The sequence below is a fragment of the Opisthocomus hoazin genome, chromosome 17 (assembly GCF_030867145.1).
Source record: "Opisthocomus hoazin isolate bOpiHoa1 chromosome 17, bOpiHoa1.hap1, whole genome shotgun sequence".
In the NCBI taxonomy this organism is placed as follows: domain Eukaryota; kingdom Metazoa; phylum Chordata; class Aves; order Opisthocomiformes; family Opisthocomidae; genus Opisthocomus; species Opisthocomus hoazin.
The window spans coordinates 1510475-1527735 of record NC_134430.1 but is presented as its reverse complement, the minus strand read 5'-3'; the positions used below and the strand labels follow the sequence as shown (position 1 = coordinate 1527735).

At 44.2% G+C, this 17261-nt stretch overlaps 1 protein-coding gene across 1 annotated transcript; it reads right to left on the bottom strand.

Annotated features, from left to right (window-relative positions):
• Positions 1-6046: 6046 nt before the first annotated feature.
• Positions 6047-16914, bottom strand: PSMB2 (proteasome 20S subunit beta 2). The gene is made up of 6 exons (XM_075438043.1): positions 16735-16914; positions 14538-14660; positions 13896-13966; positions 8777-8939; positions 7214-7263; positions 6047-6270 (listed from the first exon to the last, which is right to left on the bottom strand). Exons 1-6 carry the CDS (start codon positions 16823-16825, stop codon positions 6163-6165), a joined length of 606 nt encoding a protein of 201 aa, XP_075294158.1. The 5' UTR covers positions 16826-16914; the 3' UTR covers positions 6047-6162.
• Between the last annotated feature and the right edge of the window lie 347 nt (positions 16915-17261).

Here is a 17261-nt window from a genome sequence, read left to right as displayed (position 1 = left end):
CAGCACCACGGCAAACCCTCCTGCGCAAGCCCAGCGAGATCAGATGCACCAGAGCAAAGCCCCAGGAGTGACGATTCGGACAGGTTTCTCCAGTGCTTCGAGTGCATGCTGTAAGACAAACAAAATCAGAACCCAGCTTTAATTGGTTTCTTCTTGAAGGTGCCCACTCAGAGCTACATGATTTTAAGGATGATTATAACAAATGAAAAGAGAAACAAGTTTGAAAGTTATAACCCTAAATGAGAGAAAATAAGAAATAAGTAAACCCTGGAGATCCTTTTCTATCTTGGCCTTGCTTGCTAACAGAAGATTCAAAGGTTCAAGAAACTGTTGCCCAAAAAAGAAACCCACAAAATGATCTGAGAGTTTAGGCAATGTCTTCCCAATTCCCAAACGCCAGAGTCTGGTTCTGTACTTTCAAGTTGCCGATTCCCAGATACTCCAACTGCGGACATTTTAATCACACAGACAAGTGCGTTCTCTGCTAAAGCCAGGACCATAACGACACCTTTCAGCCGTGGCCTCAACACACTCCAGGTTTGTTGGGTAAGAGCAGTTGGATGTGTTAAAACATTCCACATTCCAAACCAGCCAGTTCAGACTTTTCCTGATTTTTTTTTTTCTTCAGCAAATTTTGCTGTGGGATCACAGGAATTTCTTTGAAAATGGTATCACAAGGTGCTGTAGCTTCTCCTCCCCAGCACACTGCTGCTGATAAAACACTGCCAGCACCCTCACTCCAAGCACACGGTAAAAGTCAAGAGCACTTTTGCAATGGAGAATGGCATTATCTTAAAAAAATTAACCATGTACTTTAACTCCACATCGCTGCTCGTTAATGCTTGGACTAACTAGTAGGGGATGGATTCCAGCCACTCTTTTTGGTTGTTTTGGCAAGTCAGTAGCTATCCTGGCCTCCGCTTGTGAACGCATGGATGACTCTGTTGCATGGAACAGCTGCCCCGACGCTAACGAAAAATAAAGCGTGCATCTTCCAAGGGAAGCAACAGCCTTGCCTGCCCGATCTGCCGCTGCTGGGCGAGGCATTAACCGCTCCCCACAGCGCTGCGTTTCTGCGAGCGTGGGATGATCGGCGCAGAGGCGACGAGGCCAAGGCGGTGTGCGTGCAAGCTCACTGCCCTCTGCTGAATGCAGGAGGCTGGAGACGCACAGGCGTTCTCCCCAAACCCAGTCCAAAGAGCTCTGGTAGCGGCAGTGGCATCTGCTGCATTCTGGGCACAACGTTCAGCAAGAGGAGAGGAAGCACCACTCAAGCCCCCAGCCATCGCGGTGGTACCACAGCAGGATGGTCAATCAGCCTACAAATACTGACGCAAAATATGACGGAGGCTGCTTTGGCTTCTGTAAATTAACTCAAGGAGATGCACTACTTTCATGTTTGTGCCGAAACGCTAGAAATATTTGACGAAACCAAGGAAGCCTCTGCTAAGCAACAGGTACGCTACCCAAACCAAAGCACACTTCGCCAAGTCACCATTTTGGACAATTAGATTATTAGGTTGGCCCCACCTTGCATGGTTGCCTTAGTTTCTAGATACAAACTTTCACTACACTGGCTGGCATTCAGATCTAGCCACATCTTAGTTTCACCTCTCTATAGATTTGATCAGCAGAATTTAATTTTTCACAAATCTTGCTAACCTTTAACGCTTTACTATATTACACAGGGAAGAAGAACCTACTAGCAATGCTGAAATGGATCCTCTTGAACATCCTTCCCCCTCTCAGCATCCCTCAACAGTAAGGGTTTTTGCCATTCCTTGCACAGCTGTCTTGAGTTAAGACTACATGAATGAGCTTATTGGATAACTACCTAATTGCACATTAGCACAGAAACAAAACGCTTAAACTGTCACTTTACATTTTCAAGACAACTAACTTATTTTTAGCATAGTCCTCAGCAAGTCAGGGGTACGCAGAAGTTTAAACCAACATAGTCAAGAAAGTGGAAAAAAAGAGAAGCTGCATGTTTTAATTCCACCATTTCCATTTTGCTTTTTAAAACCTGTTAAAACAACTCATGTCTGTTTAGTTTGATCAGTGCTCACATGAAAATTTCCTGCACTTAATTACTGTTGATGGCAGACTGATAACAACACATGGAAACTCTGTATAAGGTTAAACCTTTAAAGAAATAAAAATGGCTTGAAGGATAAATTTTTTATGAGTAGAATAAATTTATTTTCCCTTACAGACACAATACATACAGTGCTTCACAGGCAGCAAAGTCAGAGGTTTTTCCTTCCTTAGATGTCAGGCTGTCTTATACAAAAGGAATATTCTGTCTCTGCTTCAGACGGGAAAATGGAACCGACCAAATCCCAAGCACGGTGAACATAATCCATAATGACATCCATAACGTCAGCCCTGGCACCAGCTCACGCTTCTTGTAGGAACCTGGCGTCAAAACTAGAGACGAGAGCAAAGACAAACACTTCCTCGGGAGGGTTCAGCCTGATCCCTCCCCTCTGCTCCGAGAAGCGACAGCTCCATTGGTTGCACACAGTTGCTGCCAGCGACTGTTTCATCACTTCACCACGACCAGCAACCAGACTCAGAGACGGTCGAGAATACTGTACGGGATCGCTCCAGACATGCTTGATTTCCGTATCTTTGCTTATTCCGTTGCCATGCAGACTCCCAGCTGGCCCACCAGTTTTCAGCAGCACCCCTACCGCAGGCCCCCAAGGTCCCCCAGGAAGAGCAGTCCCTGCCCAAGGCATCGCACCGATGCGCGGCTGCAGCATCTCTCGGTTTGCTTCACTGAACGGGCTCACGAGTTCATAGGGCTGGGAAGGTCTTGGGGAAACATTCAGGGGAACCAACCTGGGGCACTCCCCCCCCCCCAGCAGTGCCATGTACAGGCTGAACACAGCAAGAGGGGAGGTGCGTTCTACCCTTCAGCCATTTCAGTTCCTAATTGCGTGTCTGTGCCTGGCTGTCACTCGCCTTCCCATGCGGGCAGCAGCCTCACCACTCAAGACAACTTCCAGCCATCTCGTCACTGTTCGGACCGCAGAACCATCCTGATGACATTACAAACTTGTGCTAAGAACTAATCCAGCCAGCTGTCTGAGCGGATGACCAATGACCTCCGCTGTGCCAATGTTTCTCACGTGCATGAAGTTCTACAAAATGCAGATTTTTCTTCCACAAAGAGGTGTAACGAACACCAAGAAAGCGACCTCCGAGCACTGCACCTACACTCACGCACTGCTTTCAGCAAAGCTCTCCCAAGGTAACGTGGCCTAAGGCACAGAGGCTGTGCTCCCTTGTAAAGCGACCTGCGAGCAGGCTCGGAGCTCTGGAAGAGATGAGCCAGCGCAGTGATCTGTTACACGCACAGTGCTCAGGAAGGGACGGTCTTTAAACAGGAAACCTACACCAAGAAAAAGCGCCTTGTTAACTCTTTAGGCCCTGAGGCTTTGGTAGTAAAACATATGGTCAGAATTACCAGCCAAAGCAAAGCAGAACAGCTCACTGCGGCTACAATGCCCTAGGAATACCTTACCTTGGTTTACAACATTAATTTTTTATAATATGAAGAACCAAAAACTTATTGGCAGCAAGCAGCACTTTCCTGCAGTGCTCAATTCTCAAAGAGATTTCTTATGAAAGAGAGGCCTGTCACGATACATACAGATGCTTTTCAAATGGAAAGGTGAATTCTTTCCAAAAGGTATTCCTGGATTCTAGGCAAAATAACCATTTCCAAAAGCTTCAGGGCTAAATTTGAAGCAGGTAAGAGGTTTTCTTCTCCTTAAGTAATGCAAATGGGAAACTTGATTGATTTTTCAAACATATTACTGTTAAAAATGAAAGTTGAACGTTTCTGAATGTAAAGATCACCACTGTAGACCTCTAAGACAACCCAAAGTTACACAGCGTTAAGTATCACACCTTTCCTTAAAAAGTGCAAATTCTTGGAAAGTCATCAAAAGCGTCTACTTTGTTAGAGGCTAGGGTCCAAGCTCACTGGGGGCCAGTTCTTTTGTTCTCCTGCTTTGCAATGCAGGCCTGCGTTTATTCACCCCAGAGGCTGCGGCTCTGCTGGCTTCTGATGCAACCCCTCGTATCTCTCACTCCGTGGGGGATTCAGATCCTGGGCCCTGCCCCCAGGCAAAACATATGTTCCACTCCAACCTGACTCCAACAGGGGGGTTTGCAAGGGAATAATTGTTTTATGTTTATTAATCACCTGCATGCAAATAGGTGCCAATACCAACTCCAGGCAGACTCTCTGCCAGACTCACACGATCTCATAGCACCACACCCCGGTCTGGGTGTCTGAAATAATGAGTAACTCCAATAAGGAGGCATCGCTGCTTCGATATGCAGTGACAAAAATATCACATCAGCTCAGCCACCCTGCAATGATGACTTTGAGAAGAGAAACAAGAAACCTGCAAAAACATTCAACAGCAGTGGTAAAATAAATTAGAAATGCTGCATATTAAGCTTAACAAATACATTAATGCAACATGAAGGGGTGAGATTTCACCCACGGAACTGGAACAGTCAGACTCTGCTCATGTTCAGTGTGACCTGCCAGGAGAAAATATTCAGGCTGGGGACTTCCTTTTCAAAAACCTTTTCGAATGTTTAAGATGACAAAATAAATTTTCACAAACTGTTTCAGACAGTTATATACCATTGGCCTTAAATAAAAGCCATTGCAGCAATCACCACACCAAAACCAGCTGATAATTCAACTCTTTCTGGTAAGAGTTAAACTATAAGCCCTGACGGGACTTCAGTTAAGAACTAGCTTTAAGTAAGGGCAGTCGTAAGAGGCAAGAAGAGTTAAGGCACTGGAGCTGCAACCTTCTTTATGACATTAAGCGAGTCTCAGTCTCTAATCCAGTTCTTTCATGTTCAGTAAAATGGGAATACTTGGTCTTTAAGATTAGTAACTTACTGGGGAAGAGACTAACAAACATTTTCAAACACACTGCTGAGGCAAGACCAGAAAAGCTTTGACAAAAACAGTTAGGTCTGTCACTTACCTTTTCCACCTGAGAACTCGGGTGTTACGCCATGCCACACAAGTAACACACAATCTTGTACACATCCGTCCTTCTATTTCCAAGGTTCTTTCTCCAAGGTTATTGAAACGTCAAACAAGCAAGAGCATTTTAAATGGTTAACTCTTTCAATGCAACTTCAAGTAGGGAAGCAGTCTCAATGAAAATTACTCAGAAGAAGGCACTTCTGGGCAGAGTGCAGCCATCAGCCACGTGATAATTACCTGAGGCTGCTCCGTGAATGGAGTTCTGATATGGAAGCATCATCTGGAGCCTAGACAGATCAGTGATTATTCTCATGGAAAGAAAGCTCCAGCTAGTTAAGAGTAATTCAAAGATCTTTGAGAATTGCTGCAGTTTTATTTCTCACTGAACCTCTTTCATATTCTTCTAAATGTACAGACACATCAACTAAGAAAAACCATGCAACTGATAAATATTTTAAGTACAAACCGATGTAACGTAGTTATGAGCCTACTGTGCCAGCAGCAGAATGTTCTTTTGCAGTAACAGAACCATGGCCAGGTGAGTTAAAAATGACACTAGCATTTTAAAACCCATTCCACTTGAAAATCTGTTCTTTCACCCTTCACTTGGATTAGACTGAAACAAAAGATTCTATGTTAGATTACAACAAAAGCAGATGAAGTCTTTGACAACCTAATTATTATTTTTTTATAAAGCAAACAGTAGTAACATCTTTGGAAAAATGAAGTAGATGCTGTTTGTTTAGCATGAAACACTTGCCCGGTGTTTGCTGAGCTTTAACACTCAGTTATGAGAGTGGATGACAGCACACTGATAGTTACAGTTTGCCCCCACATAAGAAAACTTATGGAGTGGGAGTCAAAATCTCAGAAGAGGAAAGAAAGATAAGTAACCTGAATGTGCACCCATGAACAATAAATCAAGTTTCACCTTCACCACAGCACGATTTACTTAAATATGATTTACTGAAACTCAGGAAGGATCAGTGGAATAAAAAGATAAAACCGGCTGTATAAATGTCAATCTTTATTCGATCTCCCAGTGCACTACATGACTTGTGTGCCTCAAATGAATAGAAAAAGATGAAAGTGAACAAAAAAAGACGACTGCTGAAGAAAGATCTCAGGGGTTAGGACATGGCTTTTGGAAGGGGTATATTGTCCACTTCATGGATGCCATCTTTGTCAATGAACCGGGCATTGAAAGAAGCCAGATTCAGGATGAAGCGTTTCTGAAGCTGTTCAACAAAAGACAAAAAAGACAAAAGAGATGAGAGTCATTCAAAGCTTAAATAAAAGAGGAGAGCATAATTTAAGGGATGTGCTGTTGCACATCAAAATTTCCATCCTGATTCTAGTGACCTGAAATATTAGGAAATACGAGTGGTTTTTTCACTGCTTAGGAATCAGTTAGTACGAGTTTGTTCTCTGCTATAAGACTATCCATGTTAGACAAGCCTAGCCTAGAGATGCAAAACAGAGAAGCCTGTTAATAAGGGAGACATTTAAGCAGGAAGACTAGAGTGGGCTACAACCTAGGGCACAAAGCATACGTATCAGAAAGCTACTTCAAACAGAACTTCTTTCAAGTACTTCTTCCTGAGGTTTCCCTAGATGTTTCTTCCCAATTACATTCAATTCAATCTCTTAAAGACAAGGCCAAAGAATATTTTCCTGCAATAAAAGCCTTGGAGTCTGAAATGTTTATTTATGTTATTTATGTTTACACTAAAATTGATCACAAACTTTAAGGTCAAATCTTTTCCTCAGCTAGATATCACTTCACATGCTGGAAGAGAAGTGCACTGAGAAGTACAGACTGGTGAAGTGTAAGTAGAAGTAGCAGAATGATGCTTGCGTTATGTTCAGAAGCAACATAAAAGGAAAAACTCGAAGACCGTCTGTATCAATATTATGCTAAGCATGGAAGAAGCAGAAGAAAAGAAAAGCAATTAAGCTTCAAGTTTACATTCTGGAGCACATGAACCATACTAAGGCAATGCAAGTGCCCACAAATCCTTTTCCTCAGTAGCTATCCCGCATCTGGTCAATGTGCATTTATTACCCCTTCTGGCAAAGACAGCAAAAAAATGCGACAGGAGGAACAGGAAAATATCAGCAAATGAATGCAAACAAACATTCCTTTCTCAAGATCGTGAGGGCCTGAGTTTGGCAACTCACCTCCTCTAGACATTTTTTTAGGAGCTCCACAGCTTCCTCACGTGTGATACCTGAAAGAGAAAACATCCACAGATTGATTGAATTAGAGGCCATTTCTCTCAACAGAAACTTTATTAAATTTAAACAACTTTTCAGCTGAGCACCAAAACCTCTCCTTCCCAGCTCACAGAAAACACTTTCCAGATGTACTGAGGACGCCCTGCACCAAAGCACTCACACTGCAACAAGCCATTGAGAATCGATTTGTTACACTGAATGGGGAGCATGACGGAATTCTGCCTCCCATGGCCAGGGACCGGGCTTCGGAGAAGTCCAGCCGTCTCTCTCTCCTCGAGTTTATTACAGTTTTAAATCAGCTCCATCTGTCCTCAGCTGGCTGCAAGTCAGTGACAGTAGGCGGGGAGTGGTTTTAGGGCTACGTTCCCTGCTGGGTATTAGTTTTAACAACGGGAAAGGCACGTGTGTGATGCCCCTGCTATTCTCACACATTAGGATAAAATCCAGCACTCTATAGGGATGGCAAGCCATGACAAGGCATTGTAGCTCACTATTTTTCTCTTTTCACAGGAAACAGTGAAAATGGAGCAGCATCATTTCCAAGGGACATGACTAGAAAAACAACTAAGCTCTGTGGATCTCACAAAACCTGTTTCTAGAGTTTGTTCCAGACCTGCATCCACTAGTCAGGCAGAAGTCCCATCACAACAGAATTCTCAAGTTTATAGCTACATTTCTTGCAGGACATAGATGAAAGTATTACGAAGCAAACATCTCTGCTATGAGATTAAACTCAGCTTTCCACACAGGAGTAAAGCAGTTTTGTAGCTAAAGCCAAAGCTGTCAGACTAACAGCATTCCCAGCTTTATACATTTCCTCATCAGTAAAGCAGGGATGGGGCCACGTTTACTCCTTGGCAGTGTAAGAACTGGATAATGATTCTAAAATTAGAACTTTCGACAGGTACAGACATACAAAAAAAACTACAATCAACACCACCACGGGCTTAAAACTGTAAACCAAACCAACCAATCTTTATCACCACCGCTCCAGAGTACTGAAGACCATCTTGCTAGGAATATCTTTTTTCTTGTGTGTTTTTAATACATCACACACAAAGCTTATCCAAGATATGGAGCAACAGGATCTGGGACTGCCCTCTAAAGATTGATACTCTGGGAAAATGTACATGTCATAGCCAGCAGACAAGCAACTAGAAGATAAAGTTAACAAAACATTATTTATTAAAACCAGACTACTAGCAGCTAATGGTCCAGGAAAGTCTAGTCATTTTTTCAGAATAAATTGAAACTTCCTTCATTTACAGCCTGTTATGCTTCAAACACGAAAACACTTTCAGGAGTTGACTAGTTTCACATTACCATTTCAGCAAAACCAGAAGGCAATCTTTAAAGCTGCATTTATTCTAACAAGTCAAGTTCAAATCTGTAGCACCACAGCCACTGTGCTAGACGATCGACTCGGCAAACATCAGTCTCCCAGTTCAAGCCTTTAATTTATTAATCGTCAACAGGAGAATGTTCTTCTCAGTAGACTCCACTTACTCGGTTTGTAATAGCGGTCGAGGATGCTGAGGGTAAGGAATGCACCGTATCCGTGTGCTGCAAAAGGAGCTTTCGCCAGAGCCGCAAGGTAATCCATGTAGTAAAGGGCAGGACCTTCGTGGTCATCGTAGCCAGCCAGGAGAAGGTTGACGTGGTAAGGGGTCTAGAGACAGAAGCGATGTTTTCATTAAAGCAGCCACACCCAAATCTTTGAACCTTAATTCCCCATGCCACCTACAGAACAGAGACATATGGGTTTCACAATTCTTTGCCACAAAATGCTGCTAGCAACTACATCCACGCTGTCTGCAGGAGATTACAGATCTCAGTCTAAAAATGATTAGGTCTTTTGGTAATACGGAATGCAAAAGCCAGTAAAAACATAAAACTCCAATTCTCCTGAAGACTAGTTGTTCTGGGCTTTTTTGAAAAAAGCTTTCATAGCACATTCAAACTTAAGCAAACTTTAATTATGTTTTCACAACAGATTCTTTCACCTCAGCATAAAACTTGTGGACTTTTACTGTCAACATGTGAGCACAATGTGAACATTTTGCCGTTTATAAGAACTTCTTTGTTAATTTAGCATGCTCTTTTCTCAGCCACACTACAGCTAACCATAAGCCATTTTAGCACGTATGAAAGCTTACATACAGTGCAAAAGTTATGCACAGTATTGCGCTGTCTTGTTAATTAGCAGTTAGATTTTTATTGCACGTACCAAGTTTAATCTTTAATATTAGGCTAACTTGACCAAGTGAGTGAAGAAGATCTCAGGAATTGGTTTGTTTCTATTCAAAACTGACTACTGAGACACTGCAACATCACGTTAGCAGTGGCTTTCTTGTTTGGTTGGAAACAGTTTTCTTAAACTAGAAATTTAGTCTGCCTTATCTGCTGCCTTCTCTGATTCTTGTTTATGACTTCAGCAAGAGCCTATCAAACAAGATTGAGAAACACCTACAGCTTCTCCAAAAAGACCATGCAACTGCATTAATGTAACCATGCCTTTTTACTGTGCTCTGCTTACAAGTCTAGCGATTCCTTAGCTGTTTCCTTCATGGTTTAGGTTTAGTGTGTTGCACCATAACAAATAAAGCAGATATCCCTATACCTCTTCTTCTAAGATGTGTACTTCGTAAGATCATGAAACACACATGCACTGTATTATTTTTAAATGTAGGCTCAGAAGAAAATTTTGGAATTTTATCTATTTTCTAAAACCTGCTTTTATATACTTCCAATATTTTCATATTTATATAATGTTTCTTATTAATCATACTAACAGGATATCTCTTCAAATGCTGGAAAGTTTAGATCAACAAAGCAACAAAATGAGAAAACAGTGATGATGCAACTAACAACAGATTAGAACAAGCAAGCACAACTTTGCCCTAAAGCCAAAACATTAGCTTTACTACAAGAAAAAGTTCATTTTGATAATAAGCACAGTGAATTTGCACTAAAAAAATATTACAGGATACTTTATTTTGACTTTCACCAGATAGTAAGAAAGAATAAAGCAGGCTACAGTTATATAGCAAACATCACTGTAAATCGTGTGATTTAATCTTCAAAGCATTCAAGAATCTTTGGAACCAAGTTACCATGCAGCTGTACTCGTTTAATTAGTCTGTATTTCATCATTTATTTATTCTGAAACATCACACAAGTTGGTATTTAAGAGCCGTGACACAAGATCACTCAAATTATTGTGTGACTTTGAATTACCAACATTGGCATATGCGAGATGCTCAACCATAAATAAATGGTGTTATACAGACTTGAACAAATCTGTAAGCTGTTTTGCAGTTGTAAGTTCTCCCGCTAATGGTCTATGAGACAACTTTTTAAAACTCAAATGTAAATCAAGCATCCTCCATGCCTTCCTATTATTATTGAAGAAAGGCAGGATTTAAACATTGGAAAACATATATCATCTATTTACTACTTCCATGATTACAAATGACATTTGCAGACTGCACCTTTCCCTGCTGTCTTAGTGGGACTAACACCTCTGTGCTGGGACCAGTATTCCTTCGACATCTCAACCCTTTTGTCCATTCCAAAGGCAGCCCTGGACTTCGTCACTAAATCCATGCCAACAGTTCTAAACTCATTTAGAAGCCTGGTATAATTAAAACGCTACCAAATGAGTGGGTGACTGACACTCCAGGAGAGATTCATTTTTCTTTCCCCCCAAACTTACCTTCCTATTAGAGGCAATATTTCTCATCCCAGGCAGCTTTGCACTTCATGCTGTTTGATTTAAAATAACTACAGCAATTAAGAGATGTGTGAAATTCTTCAGAATTTGCAGCTGAAGAGAAGAGCTGTGACAAATACGCCAACCCAAGGAGATCTGCAGCGGGAGGTGGGACGGTGACAGGCAGCGGCGTGACATCTGGCGGAAGCCAAAGCCACAGCAAGGGGGGAAAGGTGGGCGTGAGGAAGCATCCCGCCAAGCGTGGACAGGAGAGAGGAACTGACAGCCTGCCTTTGGACGCAGGCCAGACCCTCTCACCTATAATTAAACACAGCACCGCAACAAGAAACTGAACTTCATCGGGTTTGGAGGGGCAGGGGGTTATTTTTCCTACTCCCCACCACCACACAACCTCAGTAGTGTCTTAAACGTACGAAACCCAGCACTCGGTTCAGCAGGTGAATCAGGTGAGATGCTGGGGCAGGTGACAGTGGAAGAGGAACTGCAGCCCCACTCACCGATGCGAAGCCTGCTGGCTCCAAAGCAGTTTCTAGGTTTGCTTCAATTGCAACATACGAACAGAAATCAACAAAGATTCTTTTCAGATCCTACTCTGGAGCACAAACTCCTCATGTTAAAAAGAGAAATGTCATGAAAAAACACGTTGACTATTCAGTAAAAGAAAAGAGCACAGTAATGTAATGGCCTTAGGTTACAAGCCCAGCCCCATTACATTTGATACTTTCCACCCAAAGAACAACTTCAAGGCACTGCCTGACACGGCAGCCATCCATCCCCAAGAGATCAGGAACCCGGCCTACGTGAGCCACAAGGTTCATAAATGAACTCAAACTCGACAACATCGGGAGGAACCCAGACAGTGATTAACAACGCAGAACAAGCTCTGTTCTGGGCTGGGCCACGACATCAGTTTAACGCCCGAAAAAGCCCCGTTTCAGTGTTCGCCAGCCCGCTTCAGACACCTTCTAGCCCTCCAGGACAGAAACAGCTTCACACGGTGAGTGGCAATACAGCAACAAACTACCTTTTCCCCCACCAAACTTTTTACTTCTATTTTCCCACTCCTAACAGGAGTGGTGGCATGTTTTACCTTTTCCTTTTTTATTTTTATCATCCACATAATTAAATTAGTAGCCTCCAGGAATCACATATGCAATTTAAATACAGAGAGCTAGTGTTAATCCTTCTGGTATCCCACAAATTATGATGAAAATGTAACAAAATTTACAGGAAAAAATTCTGATGGCAAGGTTTGTATCATCAAATTCTAAATCCCACAAACAAATCATTAAGTGCTATGTTTAAAGAAAAAGAGTTCTCCCCACAGTACAGAGATCGCTGTAGTGTGACGGTAGTGTCAGAGTGCGCCGCTTGCTCCAGGGCATCGCCATCTGCAGCAGCACAACATTTCGTCTCCAGTAAATAAACACATCTGCCTTTGCCAGTGTCCTCCCCACTGTGCTGCCCATCTGGAGCAGGTGAGCTGGAAGACAGGCGTGGGCTCAGGAAGGAGGGGAGACACAGGGAGGATCAGGCCTCAAGGGACATGACGCAAGGGAAGACAGCAGTGCCACATCCTGCTGGCTAAGTTTATCAAAAAGCCTGCTAAATAACTCCTGTAAGAGGTACTTTAAGTCGTATGTAAGAAATAGCTGCCTCTGTTCAAGTGGGCAGGACATCCAGTGTCAGCCTCACCTACACCATCTGCGCAGGTCAGAGGCCCCTGAGCACCAGGCAGCCAACAGCCATCTGGGCCAGGCACCAAGCAGCATTACCCCCTCGCACCAGCCTCAAAAACCACACAGAGTTCCACAGAACACACACAGAGCTTCCACATCACATCTGAACAAAAGCTACAGCAAGCAGTGTCACTGCCAGCCATCATCTACCAGCCACGCTTAATCCACATAGTTGGCTGCAGTCATTTAAACCAGAAGAGTAGCGGTTCATGTACAAGACTGAGACAGGACCCCGCACTGAGGTCTTCCACCAACCCGCTCTAACTTCAGTAACTTCAAAACTTGCCACCTTCAGCGGTCATCCATGTCAGAAATGAGAACAGTGATCTTGGGTTGTTCCTGCGGATGAGTTCTGGAAGAAGGGTCTGGGCCCCACTCCACACGTGTGTAATTCCCAGCAATACAGCTCTGATCGTTAACATTGCTTTTGGCTGCTGTCAAACCTCATTTCAGGCCTGTGCAGCACTGTTCAAATAGCAACATCATTTATCCCATGCCCTACCCGTGACAGAGCTGTTCAACTTCATCCCCACATGCTATTCCTTCTCGTTTTCTTTCACATAGCACATTGAGAAGAACACTAATGAAATGCTTCCTAACCTCGGATCTTTAAAAGTCTGTGTGCCCCTTCATGACAACTTCTCATACTTTGAAAAAATTACCATGAGAAAAATCAGTAACTGCTGTTTAGTAACTTGAAAATACAGCTCCAGCTTGGATTTGATATTTACTGAAAGCCTCATGTTGCTGTTTACAAAAGGGACATGTTTTGCTAAGTACATCAAACAGCTTTGCTCTATTAAATCATTTTCCAAGAAGATTAAATGGATTCAGTGCATTTGCATGAAAACTGACAACCTTATCTCGATGTTAAAGAGGCTTAATTCACTTAGCTGTCTGCAGTGCTTGTGACAACGTGTTTATCGGGCCCCGGGCTGCAATTATAAGACTATAGTTGTATCACTTATCAATAAGTGATGTGATAAGTCTTTTTAAATAAGCAAATCGAGTTATATTTTAATAAAACATCCTTTCAGCAAAGTGAATTCATCACTAAAGACAGAAGCTGCCACCTTTTCATCAAACTCCATCACTTGAAAATGGAAAAGTTTTCCCCTGTAAGCCTTTGCAGAATCTTTCCGCTATTACTCACCCGACTCCGAAGATAGTCAGCTAGGTTTCGTCGTGTAAAGTTTGCAGCTGCAGTAGGAGACAATTCATAACCTGGAGAATAAATGTGTGTATTTGATAACAGTACAAATCCATATTCATGTTTCACTTCCTGACTTCCCATTCCTATTTCAAAATAACACGATGTTCTTGAATGACAAAGTGTCATTTGTCTAATTCCAGTTTATTCTGAAAGCTACAAGCATAAAAAGGGCCCCCAAAATCCAGGTAGCTCATATCTGTATAGACCACTAAAATACCCAGATTCAAAAAACTAAAATTCAGTGGGCAGGTGGCCTGAATTTTTCAGTCAGGTATATCAGGGAAAACTTGTAAATATTGTCATGCAATGGACTTATTAACAGAAATATTTTACTAACAAACCTATTACCGTGTCATTTAAACTACAGACAGGTTAGCTGGGCTTTGGATAAACCTCTTGGTTCATGCTATATAGTCCAATCTCCATTTGTTTATCCTGCCTTCACTACCACTAAAAACGCAGAAACCCTTAAAGCTCGAGCAGCTTTGAGAACAGCACTTTCCATAACATTCAACTGTAAACTGCACCCATGGTTGACTCTGCCTCCAAACCCTCAGTGAGTAACTGTTCTCCTTCACTCACCATTTCTCATCTTGTAGAGCTGAACATTTTTCTGGATGTATTCTGCGAACTGGACAGTGTCTCCAGCCTCCCCAACGCACAGGAGTAAGATCTTTTCACTCATCTTAAACATTTTGTCATGGTCTAGGCAAAGAAACGTAACACTTAAGAGCCATGGTCACAAGAAAGAATATACTATTTTGACAATATCATAGCACATGATTTCTTTCATAAGAGAGTAAGAGACACTGAGAACTACATTATGGCCTGGAGTTCTACCAAAAAAGTCTTCCTGAGCAAACCTGGCATTCAGCCTCTCACAGCTGGTGGCACAGTGCACCAGACTTGTTAAACACATCACCAAGAGAAACAAAGACGAAATGCACAGAGTGCTTCTTTCAGGAAGGGAGGCATGGTCTTTCTCACATAGAAACAGACTAAAACTTCACACACAATATTGTCTTCAGACAAAGTTCAGCATTATACGTGGTGCTTCCTGGGGTCAGCAACAAGAATTTTGCTCCGTGGCCACTCCACTTTACCTAAACATGCTGCATCAGAAGCAAATCCTTTAGTATAATGCTGAAATATCAACACACTGAGCGAAAGCAATCTTCGGAAACCCAGAACCAAATTCCATGTCAAATGATCCTCTCTTCCCGATATCCAGGACTGTCCCAGAAATTGGCAACTTAGGTGAGTGAGGCTTTTTCACAAACAGGTTTTTGCCTGTCATTATTTTTTGTAAAAAAATGAACACTTAAGTATTGATTATAAATCACAAAGCAGCCCACTGATATACACGGAAATTAAGGAACAGTAAGCTACTACACTTTTACTCATAATAGCAGTTTAAAAAACTTGTCTGTGTGTATTTGAGGGAATTCAAGCCGTCACGATGACGGCACTGAAGACAATTCTGCGCTCACTCTAACACTGCAGTCTCACTGGACGAGAGCAGACTGGCTCTCAGGTACTCGAGACAGAAAAATTCAAGCAGCTGCTGGTGTGAAAGGAAAAGCACTTCTCTGTACTGAAGGCAGGTCTGAGGAGCAGCGCTAACCTGCCACCTCTGAACCCTGAACTTTCAGTTTATTAAATGCTGCTGAATAATCCCTGCTGCAAGGCAAGTACGGAGTGTCACAATCCTCTAACAGGACTCTGGGAGTTCTCACAGTGCGCAGCGGCTGCACAGAAGCTGCAGGTCTTGAGAATTCAGGAAAGGCCACTGACACTGATCAGCCCTTGCAACCAATTTATAGATTAAAGCCAGTAAATGCCAATATTCTAAACAAATACCTGAAATTTGTGGGGTTGCCCCCTCCCAAAGACAAGTAAATGCTATGTGCTAAGTACATTTCTTTAAAGTTTATGAATAAGCCTCCTTGGAAGCAACGTTAACTTACAAAACATTGTTTAAAGTGGTATTTGTATTTTGTGTGTGCCACCACCTTTGAGTCATCTTTCTAACATTGCTCCAGTTGACTTTTACAGACCTGACGTGAAATATCTTAGGTAAAAGCACTACTACAACATTCACAATTTATGGGATGTTTCGCAATACTGCAATCCACTTTATTGTTTTTTTTTAAAAAGAGCTTCTAAACCACAGTGTTTAGATTAAAAAGATCAGTACACCTTGCAAACAACTTCAGTCTAGGTTACTGCAACAGCAGGCAGAAAAATTAATTTTAGAGAATTTCAAAGGCTTGATAATGCCCCAGACGTCTTAGCATGTAAAGAAACCAAAACCACACTGCAGTTCGGCTCGTACGCCTTGTGCTACCAACCTCACTGGTGCTTTTCCTTCCAGCATCCCCTTTTTTCCACGAATTACCTCCTGCCAGGGAACCGCCGAGCACTGAACCTCACCCGCCGCTGTCCCTGCGCAGCGTTTCCACACCACCGCATCGCGCTGCCCGGCGAGGCTGCGGCTAAGGAGCCTGCGCTGGGAGCTGAGGTGAGAGCCCAGCACGGTGCCGCCGCGCCAGGCCTGCGGACCCCCCGCGGGCAGGGCCCGGGCCCACCCCGGTGACAGACCAGCCAGCCGTCCTTCCCCGCCCTCCCGGTCACCCAGGGACCCGCACCCCACGCGCGGAGCCCGGCCCTGGCCCCCCGCCGGGCCCGCCCCGCCTCGGGCAGAGCCCCCCGACACCCCCCCCCCCCCCCCCCGGGGCAGCGGCGGGCCTGCTCCCGCCGGGCGGGCCTCGCCTCTCACCGTGCTTCATCTGGACGATGCTGGAGGCCGCCACCGTGTCGGCGGCCACCAGGACGTAGTCGGGGCCCTGGATGCCGATCAGGTACTCCATGGCGGCCGCGCCGTCCCCTCAGCCGCGCCGTGACACAGCGAACCGCCGCCGGCCCCCCCTCCCCGCGCCTCCTCCGCTCCGCGCATGCGCCGGCGCGCAGCGATGACGTCACGGTTGGCGGGGGGGGTCACGTGGGGCGGCGGCGGCCCTGCCCCGGTTTATGGCCCCGTTGGGGGGGCGGGGCTGTGCCGGGTTGGTGCTGTTGGGACACGAATGCGGCGCGTGCGGTGCCTCGGGCAGGCACAGCGGGATGGAGCGCGGCCGCCAGGCGCGGCCCCGGTGCGGGAGTGGCGTGGCCGCGGTCACGCAGCCAGGACAAGGGGCAACGGGCACAAACTGGAGCAGAGGAAGCTCCAGCTGAACCCGAGGAAGAACTTCTTCCCTCTGAGGGTGCCGGAGCCCTGGCCCAGGCTGCCCAGGGAGGCTGTGGAGTCTC